Source organism: Myotis daubentonii, chromosome 2 (assembly GCF_963259705.1).
Source record: "Myotis daubentonii chromosome 2, mMyoDau2.1, whole genome shotgun sequence".
Lineage (NCBI taxonomy): Eukaryota > Metazoa > Chordata > Mammalia > Chiroptera > Vespertilionidae > Myotis > Myotis daubentonii.
In genome coordinates, this window is record NC_081841.1 from 82,807,185 (window position 1) to 82,823,372 (window position 16,188).

The window sequence follows — 16,188 nt, forward strand, 5'->3', positions numbered from 1 at the left end:
GATTAAATGAAAAAATAAACTTTTGTCTAAAAATTCACATAAACAGAGACACATGGAAATGCAAATATACTTTCATAAAATTACATCCTAAGACTTCACTGCACCAATATGTTAGACTCCCACATTATGACTCTAATATATAATATTAATTTTTTCTCTATTGTTCTTATATTCCACTCTGCACACTCAGTCAGCCCTCCTGCACACTCCCCAGCCTGCTTTTATATTTGAAGATACACAATACTTGGCTATGTTATGTTCAGGGGCAAGTGTACACCATAGTTTACAGAAGTAGTGGAAAGTAATACAAAAACAAGTAGCCTCAAATTTTAGAGTGCAGAGGAGAATAATTCATACTATCATTCACTGATTAAATACTACACTACCTGGGAAAGGGTGGGGAAGGAGTGTCCATGAGGAAGGAGAGAAACTGGGGAAAAGATGGATAATTCATATTCTATTTACAACGATGCATGGCTTACCACTAAGAATAAGATAGATTCTTCGTGAATAGATGCTGAAAGAAAGGATGAGCAAATAAATAAATGAATGGATAGCTGAAGAACTAACTAATGAAAATAAACAAAAAGGAGAGACCTTGTCTATTCAGCTTTAACTTCCATGGTCAGTCTCCTCATCTGCCCAGTGAGGGCATTAGAAACAGTTTAGATTATCTTCCTTCTCAAAACTAGGATTCCTACATTCTTATCACTCTGAATAGAAACGTAGACAGGTGGAAACCTAATTCCCTAGTGGAAAGCAAGTATCCAAACTGTAATTAAAAGCCACATGATGAGAGGGGGAGAAAAAAAAGATGCTTATTTGGCAATGTATTATGATAAGTTAAAGGCTGGCAGATAAACTATTTGCTATAAACTTTTTAATATTGGGGTAGCTTATAAACATATTGTTTCAGCACAAAAGATATATAAAGTGTATATTATTTCAACTTCTAAAATAATGAAGCAGCCGAAACCGGTTTGGCTCAGTGGATAGAGCCTCGGCTTGCGGACTGAAAGGTCCCAGGTTTGATTCCGGTCAAGGTCATGTACCTGGGTTGCGGGCACATCCCCAGTAGGAGGTGTGCAGGAGGCAGCTGATCGATGTTTCTCTCTCATCGATGTTTCTAACTCTCTATCTCTCTCCCTTCCTCTCTGTAAAAAATCAATAAAATATATTTAAAATAATGAAGCAGATCTATGTGCCTTCATATTAAACACTGTCCAAAATAAGTTATTCATAGAAATAAATAAGATTCAGAAGAAAGAATGCTCAATGCTGTCAATTATATAATGTGTGTCTATAGAACATTTCCACAAGGATCAGTAGTAAACTGACAATGGGAGCTACCTTTAAAGATGGGACCTAGGAGGCTAGGAGAAATTTTAGGGAGGAAATTACTTCACACTGCATTGTTGTAATTTTTGAATTTGTATAATGTGCATTATTGCCTACCTATAAAATATGTTTAAAGAGATACAAAATATACTGAATATGTAAAGCAAAAAACTAAAAATTTTAATCACCAGTGGAATTCTATTTTAAATGCTGTGATGCAGTCTATAATATATGCCTATAGCAGATCAAGAATATTTGGCAAAAAGAAATCAATGGATATGATGCAGTACTATCTCCCATTTTTTGCTGCTTTATCCATCATTTAAAAAAATACAACTAATATATTTTTAGAGTTATAAATAAAAGCCTTTTAATGAGATAGTACTCAGTGGAGTTCTCCTGCTTCATCTAATTTCATATATACAACAGTTTCATAAAAATCACAATAATTTTTTATACTTCTGAGACAATACTGACCAGCAAGCTGCCAACTGTACATGTGGTTTCCTGGGAGACTACAAGTATATTTTTCAAGAATTGTGGGACCACATCAAAACACTATTTCACCGTAATAGTCTACTTTGCTGTTGTCTCCAAAGTAGTGGTAACTCTGTTAATCAGATATTGATTCTACTTGAAATATGATGGCTAATTGTGATGAAATTCCTAAGTGCTGACTGAAATGCAAAGTAATCCAGTTCAAGTGATACAAGAAAAATCAATGTGAAAAACAAAGATCATTTTTAAATTTTATTTGTAGCTTAAAATGTAATGCCATACAATTTTAACAATCACTTAAAAAAGGATTCATTTTTGCTTAAAACAGAAGCAAACAGAAAGATATGAAATAAAATGCCATCTTGCTTCAAGTTTTCAAATCAATACTTAGAATACTAATATACATCTATATACATTGCAAGTATATTGTATAAATATACTATGAGTAATATTGAATCCACAATAAACATCAAGTAGGTTTTTTAGGCACACGGCATAGAAAAATGCAGAATCTGCATAATTCTTGAGAGTGCTAAGTGACTCACACTTATGTCATTTTCACACATATTTCACACAAAATATACAACCATCATACACATGATCCTGAATATAACCTTTCATCCCAACATGAGTGCCTTCTTATTCTTTGATACTATTGCACTATACAGCAATCACATAAGAAAATATTTTGCAGTTTTCTTCAACTAATTGCCTGACAAGGTATCAATGCAACCAAAATAAGTACAGCCTATCTACACAAAACAGTCACAGAAATGTGCTGAGAGGCACCAACTTACAGAACTGTTCATTGTAATGCTGGGAGTTACCCTAAAGGCAAACTTATGCATTTTAAAGTGCGTCTACCATTTTTTTGAATTGCAAATGCCATTACATCCAGAAATTATTAGTAACTGAGGTAACACCTGTTTTTGTAGAGAAAGAAATACTTGAAAAAATCACCAAAAGTGTTTTTAAAAATTCTGACAAACATGAACCTCAGTCCCTGTAACCTTTGTCTGCCACTCTTCCTGTGCGAATGTAAACTGGAGAATCCAAAGGAACACACCAGCTGAATTTACATACACTGTTAGTGTTAAAGATCACAGCCCTGGGACGCCTGAGATCGCCCTCTGATAAGTGAAGCCTAAAGTTCTCTCTTCATGAAGACAATGTTCAGTGATAGCAATTAACCAAAATAAACCCCACTGATCCAACACCCCGGCCCCCAGCTACAAGTCAGATTCGGGCAGATCTGGCATATCTGCCACATCTGCCATCAAATACCCTATTCCATATCGCCCATTGGGAGCAGTGTCCAACGTCGGTGATCCACTCTGTTTCCGATAAATATTTTTACCCAAATTTGGAGATGACATTTCGCTTGAATTTTCATGAATGAGGCTTGCATCATCTCCCTCTAAGCTTACAGGCTCCTTTAGTACCCTTCCTCTCTTATAGGCCACGGAGGCTAAATTGCCGGAACTATTTTCCATAAGGTTGAAGCAACGGATGATGAAGATAGCCGGGATGGGGAGTAGTGCTAGGACTACCAGAGATACACAGATAACCATTGCCCACGTTGGATATCTCAGAAATTCCTTAGATGCCTGTTAACACCAAAATATGTATTAATAACCGATTTTCCCTGCAAGTATGGAAAAAAAATACTATATTTGTCTCAGGTTTGTAAGCAAAGAATTCGACCTGTTCTTGTGACTTACTATGTCCAATAGAATGGCTTGGAAGTGACATTAAGCAACGTCAAGGTTAGACCTTAAAGGCCTTGCAATCTCTGCTCGCTTCATAGAATGCTGCCATAAGTCATATTAGTTGGAAGAAGCCAAGAATAAAAAATTACAGAGAGACTCTGGCTCTTCAAGTTTAATCAACTGCATGAGTTAGCTCAGGCAAGACCAAAAGAAGGCTCATCCAGCTCACCCATAGCACCCAAGAAATAATAATCAGCATTGCTTTCAATTGTGACATGTAGGAGGTAGTTTGTTATTAAGCAATAGATACCTGTTACATATGCCATATTGACTTTCTGAAATCTAAATTTTATCACATTTCTGGGGTTTTGGTGAGGGATAACAGACTTGTTTATGCCTTGTCACGAATTCAGTTGTTATTATATAGAATTATTGACCATAGAATAAAGGTCAGAAATACTTCTGTAAAATAAGCACTCTAACTTTATAACATCCCATGTATACGTAATGGTTGCATTATGATATGGGTAATGCAGCCTGACGACAGAACTGAAATAGTCATTGCTAATATAACATAGTTACAACAAAATATTACTTCAACAGTTGTTTACATCGTATCTATATGGTTGATGCATTTTTTCATCAGAAAATTGTATCTGGGGTATGATTTAATACATTTGTAAGGGGAAATATTCCTGGTGGGTTGAGCAATATGTTTTCTAGTTAAAGGCTGAATAATTATTGGTTCATCTACGTGGTGATATGAATAAAGCTACTTTAATGAGAACCAAATTAGTATTTGACATAATCTACAATGTATAAAAATCTACAATGTATAAAAAAATCATACATGTTTGGGAATGAACAAAACATAAATCTCAAGATTTTTGCATAAAAGCAACACCAGTCATTAAATAGTAAAATATACTGTGAAGAAAGCAAAAGGTAAAAACTTCCTTATTTTGTATTTTACCTTGTCTTTATTCCATGCATCATAGCCAGGAGGACTTAATATCATATTCACAGTAGAAATTATTAGCAGGGATAATAGCACTAGAGGAGTAATATATTTCCACAAATAGTAGTAATATCTGTAGGGAGCAAAGCCCATCATATCTCTTAGGTCTTCCATAAATCTAAATAAAAAGAAGGTAATTATTTCTCAATTTTATGTATTACCTTTTAAACGTGCATTAGACCAATGATTTGACAGGGAATTAGACATGATACCATATGACATTTGATACTTATCAAAAAGTTACACTGGAAGATGGCATAAGTTAAGATCATATAAAGTAAAATGGAACCAGTTAAATACATACCGTAATTTTTATTTAGGTAAAGCACTCTTTAGCCAACTACTGAAATGTCTCCTTCTACTGATGACTTCCTACTCTATGAACACAACATCAGCAATACTTTATCAAATTTCAGTACAATGCAGGTTAGAACTTGTGGGTAGCTTGATAGAGTGTCCAGATGGCTGGTTTTGAAATTAAAGTCAGAGTTAAAGTCCTGGCTCTACAACTAATATAGTAAGTCCTTCTGTACAGGAGGGCACATTCTCCATGTGACATGGATGCTATTAGTTACCACAGAGTATTTTTATGAAGTTTAAGAATCAGTGCATGTCAGACAGCCATTGCTACTATTGCTGTCTAGTACATGACTACAAAATGGAAGTTCCCCTACCTGGAGCTTTTGGCAATAATAAAAACATTCTCACAAAGCTTATTCAATGTCAATATGTTCCTCTCTGTGACGTGTAAGAGGGCTCTGGTCTTCATTCAACACACATTCCTACTTTACACAGACCTCTAATAAGCTTGATGATCTTATTGTTTTAGTCTATACATGTTCACTAAAGACAGAAACTTAAAAAAAATTGGACAATATTTTGCCAAAAATGCCTCCAGGAACATTTTTCTTCTGAGATTACTCTCATGCTTCATCTCACAGCAAGTATATACACCTCTCACATCAAGCAGGTATATAATTCAGAGGTTAAAGGCATCTAGTGAATTCAAATAATGACTCCATATAAATATGAAGTTTGTGTATATCAAATGCCATATATATCTCAGAGCAGTATATATATGGTGTCCCCAAAATGTATACACACACTTTGAATAATTATAAAGGCAGTGTTTATTAAAATACATTTCATTCTCAAAATTGAGCTATCAGCTATTAAACTGTGTATACATTTTGGGGGACACCCTGTATTTTCCCAAAATTGGCCTGTTACACAAGGCATTATGTAGCATAAAAAATGAAATTCCTCTCATGAAACAGGTCAGCAAAGTAATTAGGAGCATAGGCTGGGAGTTAAGCAGAAATGACTATGAGTCCCAGGTCTGCCTCGGGGCAGGTTCGATGAGCAAGTCACTTGGTATCTCACTGAGCCTGAGTTTTCTCATCTGTAAAACATAGATAACAATAACTCAAAACAATAAGGTTTGTGGAAAATAGCCACTAGATCTTGGACGTTTCTACTTGACAACCAGTATTAAATCAAAGCTCCAGAATCCTAGACTATATTACCATCTACACAATTCGACCTAATTACCTAATAGGCGAATATACTTTATCAAAATTGCTAAATAAAGAGCCTTCAAAAGATTTTGTTTGTGGTATTTTCCCCTCTAATCGTTTTTCTCCCCTTCTAAATTAAATAGATAATGTCAATTGGTGTTTCCAAAATAGAGATGAAAATATACTTACTTATCTGTGCCATAGACAAAGGATACAGCAATATTCTCAAAAATGACTACAATTAGAAGCGGCAGTGTAGCAGAGTAATCATCAAACATTGTAACAAAGTAATTTCCAGAGCGTTGCACAAATATCAGACCAATACAAAATGCCAGAAGACAACAGATAACTGGACAAAAGGAATAAATGAAAAATTAAGCCCTTATTCAGAATCAAGTATTTTAAGTTGTATTATGAATTACTATATTCAAAGTATAATTTTGTTTTCACTTTTATAACTTGTCAATAATATGGATAGGCAATACCTTTCCTAATATTGTGGAACATTACACAGTGGTAGTAGTTACCGGGATTTAGCACACATTTAATATAAATTCATTGTTAGAGAGTAATACAACCACCTCCTCTAGTCTGTGCAAACTTACTTACCGAGCACAAATAATAAATGAGGTAAAACTGTGAAGATTTTAAAAGTATAAATCCCCATGCCTTTCTGCTCTTTATTAAGAGCAAAGTGACCTTTTCCAGCAGAAAATTTTCATAGGTCATTCTTATGTATTTTTAAAATATGTTTTTATTGATTTCAGAGAGGAGGGAGAGGGATAGGGAGATAGAAACATCAATGATGACAGAGAAACATTGATCAGCTGCCTCCTGAACACCCCCCACTGGGGGTGTGCCCGCAACCAAGGTACATGCCCTTGACCGGAATCGAACCCAGGACCCTTCAGTCTGCAGGCCGATGCTCAATCCACTGAGCCAAACCGGTTATGGCTATAAATCTTTGTTTTACTATGGTTGCAAATATCAAAAAATATATGTGACACGGCACCAGAGTTAAGTTAGGGTTTTTCAAAATGCTGACACGCCGAGCTCAAAAGGTTCGCCATCACTGGCCTAGGTGGTTGCCACACCCTCACGTCGGAACAAGATGGCCACCACAAGATGGCATCACAAGATGGCCATGCGCACAGCAGAGATGGGGCCAGGCAGCTGCTCTGCACGGTGAGGCCTGGGGGTCCCGCAGCTCCATGCGGCATGGAGGATGCCGGTCCCAGTGTCTCTGCCGCCTCACGTGGAGGAGGCGGGTCGTGGCAGGGGAGGGCAGTTTTGGGCAATCAGGCCAGCAAGGGAGGGCAGTTGGGGGTGATCAGGCCAGCAAGGGAGCAGTTAGGCATCGATCAAGCCGGCAGCGGAGTGGTTAGGGGGCGATCAGGTTGGCAGTGGCAGGCGAGTGGTTAGGAGCCAGCAGTCCCGGATTGTGAGAGAGATCGGGCCTCAACCAACAGTTGGACATCCCCCGAGGGGTCCCAGATAGGAAAGGGTGCAGGCCAGGCTGAGGGACAACCGTTCCCCCCCCTTCCCCCCCACCCCGCACAAATTTCACGCACCGGGCCTCTAGTACAATTATAACAGGGTTGGGCAATCTGATTATCCAACTAAGAAGAACCACCTAAAAGAAATTTCTGCAGTAGAATCTGAAAAAGATACAGAAACTTCTGACCATTAATATAAAAACTTAGAGAAACTTCTGGAATCCATATAATATTACCATAGTTTTGTTTGACTTTTTATTCTCTCATGCACATTAGTAGAGAAACCGTCAAAAATAAAAGATGACTGTTCTAGTTGTCAACCACCTTTTAACAGAAGTGAGCAAAAGCAAAAGAAGGCGAGAACACAGAAATCCCTGGGTTTGAAGATGGGGTTTCCAACAGTGTCAACAGGTATGGGTCATATTAGGCCATCTCTGAAGCACTATGCTAGGGTTATGAGCTGCACCATACATAAAAAAATGATATATATATATATATATATATATATATATATATATATATATATATGTAGAAAATGAGAAGTAACATGTACTATACTTGGAATCTATCATATATTGAAATGTTTAAATGCTTGTCACAGTATATTGTACTTAAAAGTCTCAGGATGGAAGTAGCAGAGCTTGAATATGGAGCATAGTCTGTGTCACTTTCACTGTCTCCTAATTACACCACAGTATAAGCCAAACATGAAGAGAGTGAATCCTAGGTGGTACAGACAGGGTTTTGCTGGAGATGTGAGATGAAAAGATAATGGGGGATTCACTTATATAATCTTACTGTTCCACTAGAGAAGACAAAACCATATCTGGCAAAGTTGATGGAGGATCACTTTATCGGGGTCAAATATAACTGGAATACAGGTATGATCCCAAAGATGGGTAATGGGGGAAGAGAGTACATTCCCTTTGCTCTGCCCAAATAGGTCTCCCAGTAGGCAGCAGACACTACCATGTGTGTTCTTCCCTCTACACTCTTGCTTTTTCCTGAATTTGCAAGCCCTCTTACCTCACGGGCTTTGGATATGAGACAAAGATGAGGAAAGCAGCCAAGATGGCTGTTATTTAGCCTGCACATCAGGCAGAATATCAATAGCCTTAAATGGAATAGAAACTGAAGAAGTAGAAACTGCCTTTTGATAAAGAAGTTTCTCATTTTTGTTCAGCTGAGTGGAGGATATTTAGTATCAATATTTAAGGAACTGCTTAAATTGCTTTACAAACACACACACACACACACACACACACACACACACACACACTTAGCAGAGCAGTAAGTGGTAAAGGTGTATATTTGAGACTTATCCTATCTAATAAAAAAGAAACATGGTAATTAGCCATAACTCCGCTACCCTTCCCATTGGCTAATCAGGGCGATATGCAAATTAACTGCCAGCCAAGATGATGGCCAGCAGCCAGGCAGCTTGAAGCGAACATGAGGCTTGCTTGCTTCAGTGACGGAGGACTCCAACGTTCCCCGCCTGCCGCTGCCGGCCTCTGAGCTTGCAGTTTGAAACATTGTTACAAATATAGAAGCTAAACAATACCCCAGAAACCTGCTTTCAGCCAGCCGGGATCTCAGAGCTGGACTTATACATTGTTTCGATTATAGAACCCAAACAAACCAGATACCTGCTTTCAGCAGCCGAGGCCTCAGAGCTGGAGCCAAGCCTCAGAGCTAAAGCTGGCCAAGAATAAAAAAAAAGAAAAAAAAAAAAAAAAAGGAGCAGTTGGGAGCTTCAGTCACCCGCCAGCCTGAAAACAGCCCTCAGCCCCTCACCCAGACTGGCCAGGCACCCCAATGGGGACCCCCCACCATGAAGGGGGTGCGACCAGCTGCAAACAGCCATCATCCCCTCATCCAGGCTGGCCAGGCACCCCAGTGGGGACCCCCACCCTCATCCAGGACACCCTTCAGGGCAAACCAGCTGGCCCCCACCCATACACCAGGCCTCTATCCTATATAGTAAAAGGGTAATATGCCTCCCAGCACTGGGATCAGCGGAGCCACGAGGCCTCCCGGCACCGGGATCAGCGTGAAAGGGTGCAGCGCCCAAACGCCTGATCACCCTGTGGCTCTGTGTGTGACAGGGTGCGGGGCCACAACCTCCCTATCTGCCCTGCTCTGTTCATGACAGGGGAGCTCCCCAACCCCCTGATTGCCCTGTGGCTCTGTGTGTGACAGGGTGCAGCGCCCCAACCCCCCCACCCCACGGGCCCTGCTCTGTGTGTGACGGGGTAGAGCCATAACCTCCCCATTGGCCCTGCCCTGAGTGTGACAGTGGCGGCGCCCCAACCCCCTGATCGGCCCTGCTGTGTGTGTGACAGGGGGCGGTGCCCCAACTCCCCTATCGGCCCTACTCTGTGAGTGACAGGGGGGAGCTCCTCAACCCCTTGATCGGCCCTGCTCTGTGCGTGACAAGTGGGAGCTCCCCAACCCCCTGATGGGCCCTGCTCTGTGCGTGATAGGGGGCAGCACCCCAACCCCCTGATTGGCCCTGCTCTGTGCATGACAGGGGGTGGCGCCGCAACCTCCCCATCGACCCTGACTTGAGTGTGACAGGGGACGGTGCCCCAACCCCCCAATCAGCCCTACCCTGTGTGTGACTGAGGGTGGCATCGCAACCTCCCAATCTGCCCTGCTCTGTACATGACAGGGGTGGCACCCCAACTCCCCAATCAGCCCTGCTCTGAGCCCAGGGGCTGCACCTAGGGATTGGGCCTGCCCTCTGCCACCCTGGAGCATGCCTAAGCCAGCAGGTTGTTATCTCCCGAGGGATCCCAGACTGCAAGAGGGCACAGGCCGGGCTGAGGGACCGCCCCTCCCCCCCCCCAAGTGCACAAATTTTTGTGTACTGGGCCTCTAGTTTACACATAAAATTTTACTAAAATCTTTCAGAGCTAAACACAGAGCCTCGGGGAGCTTGTGCACCACTGCCCAGCATTCAAGATCACCTACATGTTTTTTAGCCAATTTATTTTTGCATCACTTCCCAACACTGGTCTGGTTGGCTTCCTCACTGTTCTCTTTAGCTCTACATGTGCTGCATCCTCTGACCTGTGAGAAGACCTCTCCTCTTTCAAATTCAACTTCCACCTCTTTCGTTGTCAGTTCAAGTATATACTTAGATGACTTTTGTTTCTTCTTAATTTGTATGACATGTAAAGTCTCTATTTTGCTATCTATATTACATGGTACAAGTCTTTTATCTACCCAGATTGCTTTTAATTAACAATACAATTGGTTTGTTTTTTTTTTTGGAGAAGGGGCTTGCCTATATCTTTGTTTCTCTGTTATAATTTCTCATATCTTTTATATCCTTCAAATGCAGTTCAAAACTGGTACTTTACTAAGTGCTTGCAGATTGGCTTACTAACAGGCATCGATATTGATAAGTTGTTTTATTTGCTTTCCTACTAGAACTATGAACTACTAGTAGACCACAACTTCTTTTACACTAGAAATTTAGATTTATCAATTTTAGCAAATTTGGGAAAGGAATTTGAGGTCTGAGCCACCTTACTATTGTTAATTATTTGACTTGTATACAAATTAATACATGACCAATCTATGACTTTATTCTAGTGGCAGTAGTTCATGATGACATTACTATTAATTAAGAGCAATGTAAAAATAATCACCAATAGTACGATGTATTAAGTCTATCATTTGCAATTGTAAATTACATAGTTATATGATTATACAGTTATATAAAAAAATAACAAATATTAGCAATACATATTTACAAATAGACATTAATAAAACCCCAAACAACACCAAGAGTAAAATGGCCTGTATCAATCAATGGAAAGTCAAGTACATAAAAACTCACCAGTAACCAGTTCTTTGCTCACTTTGAAACTGTCCACCACAGGCGTGATGATCCCTTCGATGAACCCAAACATGCTACTGAGGCCTAGATTTATCAGCATGAGGAAGAACAACACGGACCATAAGGGAGCCAGAGGGAAATGTGTCATCGCTTCTGTAAAGGCAATGAAAGCTAAACCAATTCCCTGAACCTCCTGTAAAAGAGACAGAATAACAACATGAATACAGAGCAATTTTAAGTGATGGCTACATACATCAGTTACAAAGAAGAGAAACTCTGAATAATGCCTTGAGAGACTGGAAATAAACATGCAGAATCACATTGTCTCCTAAGAAACTGTGCCTTTCAACTAACAAGTTGATTGTGTTATCTCATAAAGAAAACAAATAAACCAGAATTTAAAAACAGCAAAACACCTTTAAAGGCTAAGATTGTCTTTCCTTACAGGATTCAAGATTTTTATATTAATGACTAAAGGCCAGGTGCACAAACTCCTGCATGTGTGGGGTCCCTCAGTCTGGCCAGCGATTGGGGTCAATTGGGTCTTTCTTGCCCAGTCTCAATCCGGGCCAATGGGATTCGGCCAGCTGGGGAGGAACACAGGAAGGCTCCAGGGTGTGTCTGGCCCTTCTTACCCAGTCCTGATCGGCTGGACCCCAGCAGCAATCTAACCTTATGGGTTGGAGCGTCTGCCTCCTGGTGGTCAGTACGCATCATAGCAACTGGTCTACCATTTGGTAGACCAATTGGTCAGACACTTAGCATATTAGATATATATATGTGTGTATATATATGTATATATATATATATATATATATGGTTTTATCCATAATTATCTGCACATGATTCTTTTTTTTTATGTTCAGACCTATCCTGACGTGTACACCTGACTAACCAGCTCTGTAACAGTTCCCCCCATGCCAGCCCTTGGATGCCTGGCTCAAGGAAGATCGGAAGCAGGGTCCTAGCAGAAAACCACTAGGAGTGAAGAGGGGCTTTGAAAGGGTGGGTCAGATCAAGCCTGAGACCTCATGTCAGCAGGGCACAGGGGACCAAGGACCACAGTAGCCCTCCCCCCCAAAGCTACATGCTCTGTGAGAGAGGGCTGCATGGGATCAGGAAACGACATAATCATGCCACAGGAGGCCCTGATCCCGCAGCCATGAGTGCCCTTCACTCTGCTGAACAAGGAGGATATTATTTTTTTGTTTGTTTTTACATAATTCTTTATTGTTGGGAGTATTACATATGTCCCACTTTTTCCCCCATTGACCCCCTCCAGCCCACCCAGTCCGACCCCCAGCCTTCACCACTTATTGTCTGTGTCCCCGGGTTATGCATATATGCATGCAAGGTCTTTGGTTGATTACTTCCCACCCACCCACCCTCCCCTACCCTCCCTTCCAGATTCTGCACTCTGTTCCATGCTTCTATGTCTCTGGATCCACTTCGTTCAGTTTATTTTGTTATTTAGATTCCACGTATGAGTGAGATCATGCTGCACATGATACTTTATGTTTAGTCTCAAGTATCTTAAATCATGTGATTAATGGCTAATTTCTCTCTATGACATTTTATTTTTGACAATACAGGGAAAAGGTGGTAAGCAATATAAGAATATTAGTGTTCACCTATTTTATATTTATTAAAATACATTACACTGGTTAAGAAAAAGAATTTAATCATAACTTGTTGAACACAATTATTAAAATGGCCAAAAATTATTAATATATCAAAATAATCATGCAATATGTGATAATCATGATACAATTTTTATATTAAATATTATACCAGGAAAGGTATCAGACTGATTTGATTTTATATGATGAAAATCACTTCATTTATATTCATATTTTAAATTACTGTGGATTAATCAATGAAATTGCTTTTAAAAGTAAAGGAAACCTTTTGTTAAGTTGTATGAGTTCCCTGTAAATGTTGGAGATTAAACCCTTACCGGTGATAACATTGGCAAATATATTCTTCTATGCAGTGGGCTTTTTTATTGTTTTGTTGATGGTTTCTTTTGCTGTGCAAAAGGTTTTTATTTCGATGTAGTCCCATTTGTTTATTTTCTCTTTAGTTTCCATTGCCCTAGGAGCAGTATCAATGAAGAAATTGCTTCGGCATATGTCTGAGATTTTGCTGCCTGTGGATTCCTCTAGTATTTTTATGGTTTCCCATGTTATGTTTAAGTCCTTTATCCATTTTGAGTTTATTTTTGTGTATGGTGTAAGTTGGTGGCCTAGTTTCACTTTTTTGCATGCATTTATAGGGAATTCATACAACTTAACAAAAGGAAGATAAAGAACTCAATCAAAAAAAATGGGCAACGGACCTAAATAGATACTTTTTGAAAGAAGACAGAAGAAAGGTCAAGAGACATATGAAAACATGCTCAAAGTCACTAATTATACGAGAGATGCAAATCAAAACAACAATGAGGTACCATCTCACACCTGTCAGAATGGCTATCATCAACAAATCAACAAAGGACAAGTGCTGGCGAGGATGTGGAGAAAAAGGAACCCTCGGGCACTGCTGGTGGGAATGCAGACTGGTGCAGCCACTGTGGAGAACAGTACGGAGTTTCCTCAAAAAACTACAAATGGAACTCCCATTTGACCCTGTGATCCCACTTCTGGGAATATATCCCAAGAAACCAGAAACACCAATCAGAAAGGATATATGCACCCCTATGCTCATAGCAGCACAATTCACCATAGTTAAGATTTAGAAACAGCCTAAGTGCCCATTAGTAGATGAGTGGATTTAAAAATGGTGGTACATATACACAATGGAATACTATGCTGCGGTAAAAAAGGAGTTCTTACCATTTGCAACAGCATGGATGGAACTGGAGAGCATTATGCTAAGTGAAATAAGCCAGTCAGAGAAAGATAAATATCACATGATCTCACTCATTTATGGAATATAATGAACAACATAAACTGATGAACAAAAACAGATCCAGAGAGAGAGAAACATCGATCAGACCGTCAAACCTCAGAGAGAAGGTAGGGGAGGGTGGGGGTAAGGGGGAGAGATCAACTAAAGGACTTATATGCAAGCATATAGGCCTAACCAATGGACACAGACAACAGGGGGTGAGGGCATGAGTTGTGGGGATGAGGGGGTAATGTGGGGATAAGGACACATATGTAATAACTTAATCAATAAAGAAATTTAAAAAAATAATAAAGTAAAGGAAACCTTTAATGATTTAAGAAAGTTGTCCTCTGAAATAAAGAATGTGAATTTTAAAACTGTAACAGTCATTTTCCTAACCAAAAATGTCTTCTGGAGAATGAATCCTTTAACTGAATAATACCTATTTTATTGCTTAAACATAGCTACTAACTTTATTTAGCTCATCTTCAACTTTACAGGAACGAAGATGAAGAGCAGGAAACTCCTCCCCTTTCACTCTTTTAATGATGTCATAAACTTCGTGATAAGCTTCTGTGGTAATAGTTGAAAACTTGGTGTGAGGGGGAATAATGGCCTGAGGAATGTTGCCCATTTTCAAAAATTTTTCAATCATTATAGCATTTCTGAAAAACAGAACAACATGTTAATGAACACTTAACATGAGTTTGGGGGGTTTAATTTCTATATAATTCTGCCATCAAATGCTAAAGGAAATTAATACTCATACTCTTCAATGCATTTCTTATTTATGACGTTTGCTTTGAAGCCCAGAACTGCAAACACCACCAACGTGGCCAAGATAGAAGTAAAAAAATTGACTAAGGGCACCAGCACAGCATCAAACTGGCAGTTGTTGTCTCTCTTGTTGTAACTTGAAAAGGCGATGACACCACCAAATCCCAGATCGAGGGCAAAGAACACCTGAGTAGCCGCTTCTCTCCAGGCTTGGGGTTCCAGCATTTTTTCAAGCTGTTTAAAATGAAACATAACAGAAATCAGCTTCAAAGTAATAGTTCAGAATAATCTACATGGAATTAGTTGTCTTGATTAAATATATCATCATAATATTTAAATCAGGGGGATAATCTGTTCTTAATTAGAAATAATAGTTTTTTCATTTGAAAATGAAACAAGGAATATGAACAAGAAATACTGTAGACGATCAAGCTTACAGAGGGAGATGTTATGTACATAGAGATTTTCTATCTACATGGGAATTTTTAAATACTTTAAGACAAATCATCAAAGGACTATTTAAAAGAGAAGTGAACTATTTTCAATTACTTCCTATTTATGTCTTTGTTTACTTTCCAAAGCAAAATAAATCAATTATCAGCAAAAGTTAAATAATTACTTAACTAAAACCCTGTTTTGTGTTTTCTGGTGGAAGTCTAATAGTCAAAGCAGATATTAATCATGAGTATGGTAGAAGTAAACTATTTGTATTTTGCATATCCACATATGTGTTAATTCATATATTATTCATTCATTCCTATAGACTTTCCTGAAAGCCTTCTTTTTCATAATTAGAGAAATGCACCTACAGGGGTGGGCAAAAGTAGACTCACAGTTGTGAGTACGCAAAACAGAGTTTAATCTTGTGTCATTATTTATTATTGTATTATTTACTTGTCTTATTATTATTATTGCTATTATTTCAGATCCTTACTTATGATTTACCTTTTAAGTAATGATGGCTGGTAAATTAAACCTACTTTTGCCCACACCTCATATCATATCTAAGACCCTTTCAGATCCAAAGTTCTAAAGTTCTGAATCTGTGCTGAACATGTATTTCAAGTAACTCTGCTCTACTTCTTAAATAATTATC

At 39.0% G+C, this 16,188-nt stretch overlaps 1 protein-coding gene across 1 annotated transcript in view; it reads right to left on the reverse strand.

Moving 5' to 3' along the window:
* Positions 1 to 2,074: 2,074 nt before the first annotated feature.
* Positions 2,075 to 16,188, reverse strand: part of SLC6A15 (solute carrier family 6 member 15) — a 37,649-nt gene continuing 23,535 nt past the window's right edge. The window contains exons 6-11 of the mRNA XM_059683728.1: positions 15,085 to 15,326; positions 14,788 to 14,980; positions 11,427 to 11,619; positions 6,270 to 6,429; positions 4,519 to 4,681; positions 2,075 to 3,443 (exon numbers count right to left, since the gene is read on the reverse strand). Of these exons, the coding sequence (XP_059539711.1) occupies positions 3,066 to 3,443; positions 4,519 to 4,681; positions 6,270 to 6,429; positions 11,427 to 11,619; positions 14,788 to 14,980; positions 15,085 to 15,326 (1,329 nt within the window). The 3' untranslated portion in view covers positions 2,075 to 3,065. The remainder of the gene's footprint in view (positions 3,444 to 4,518; positions 4,682 to 6,269; positions 6,430 to 11,426; positions 11,620 to 14,787; positions 14,981 to 15,084; positions 15,327 to 16,188) is intronic.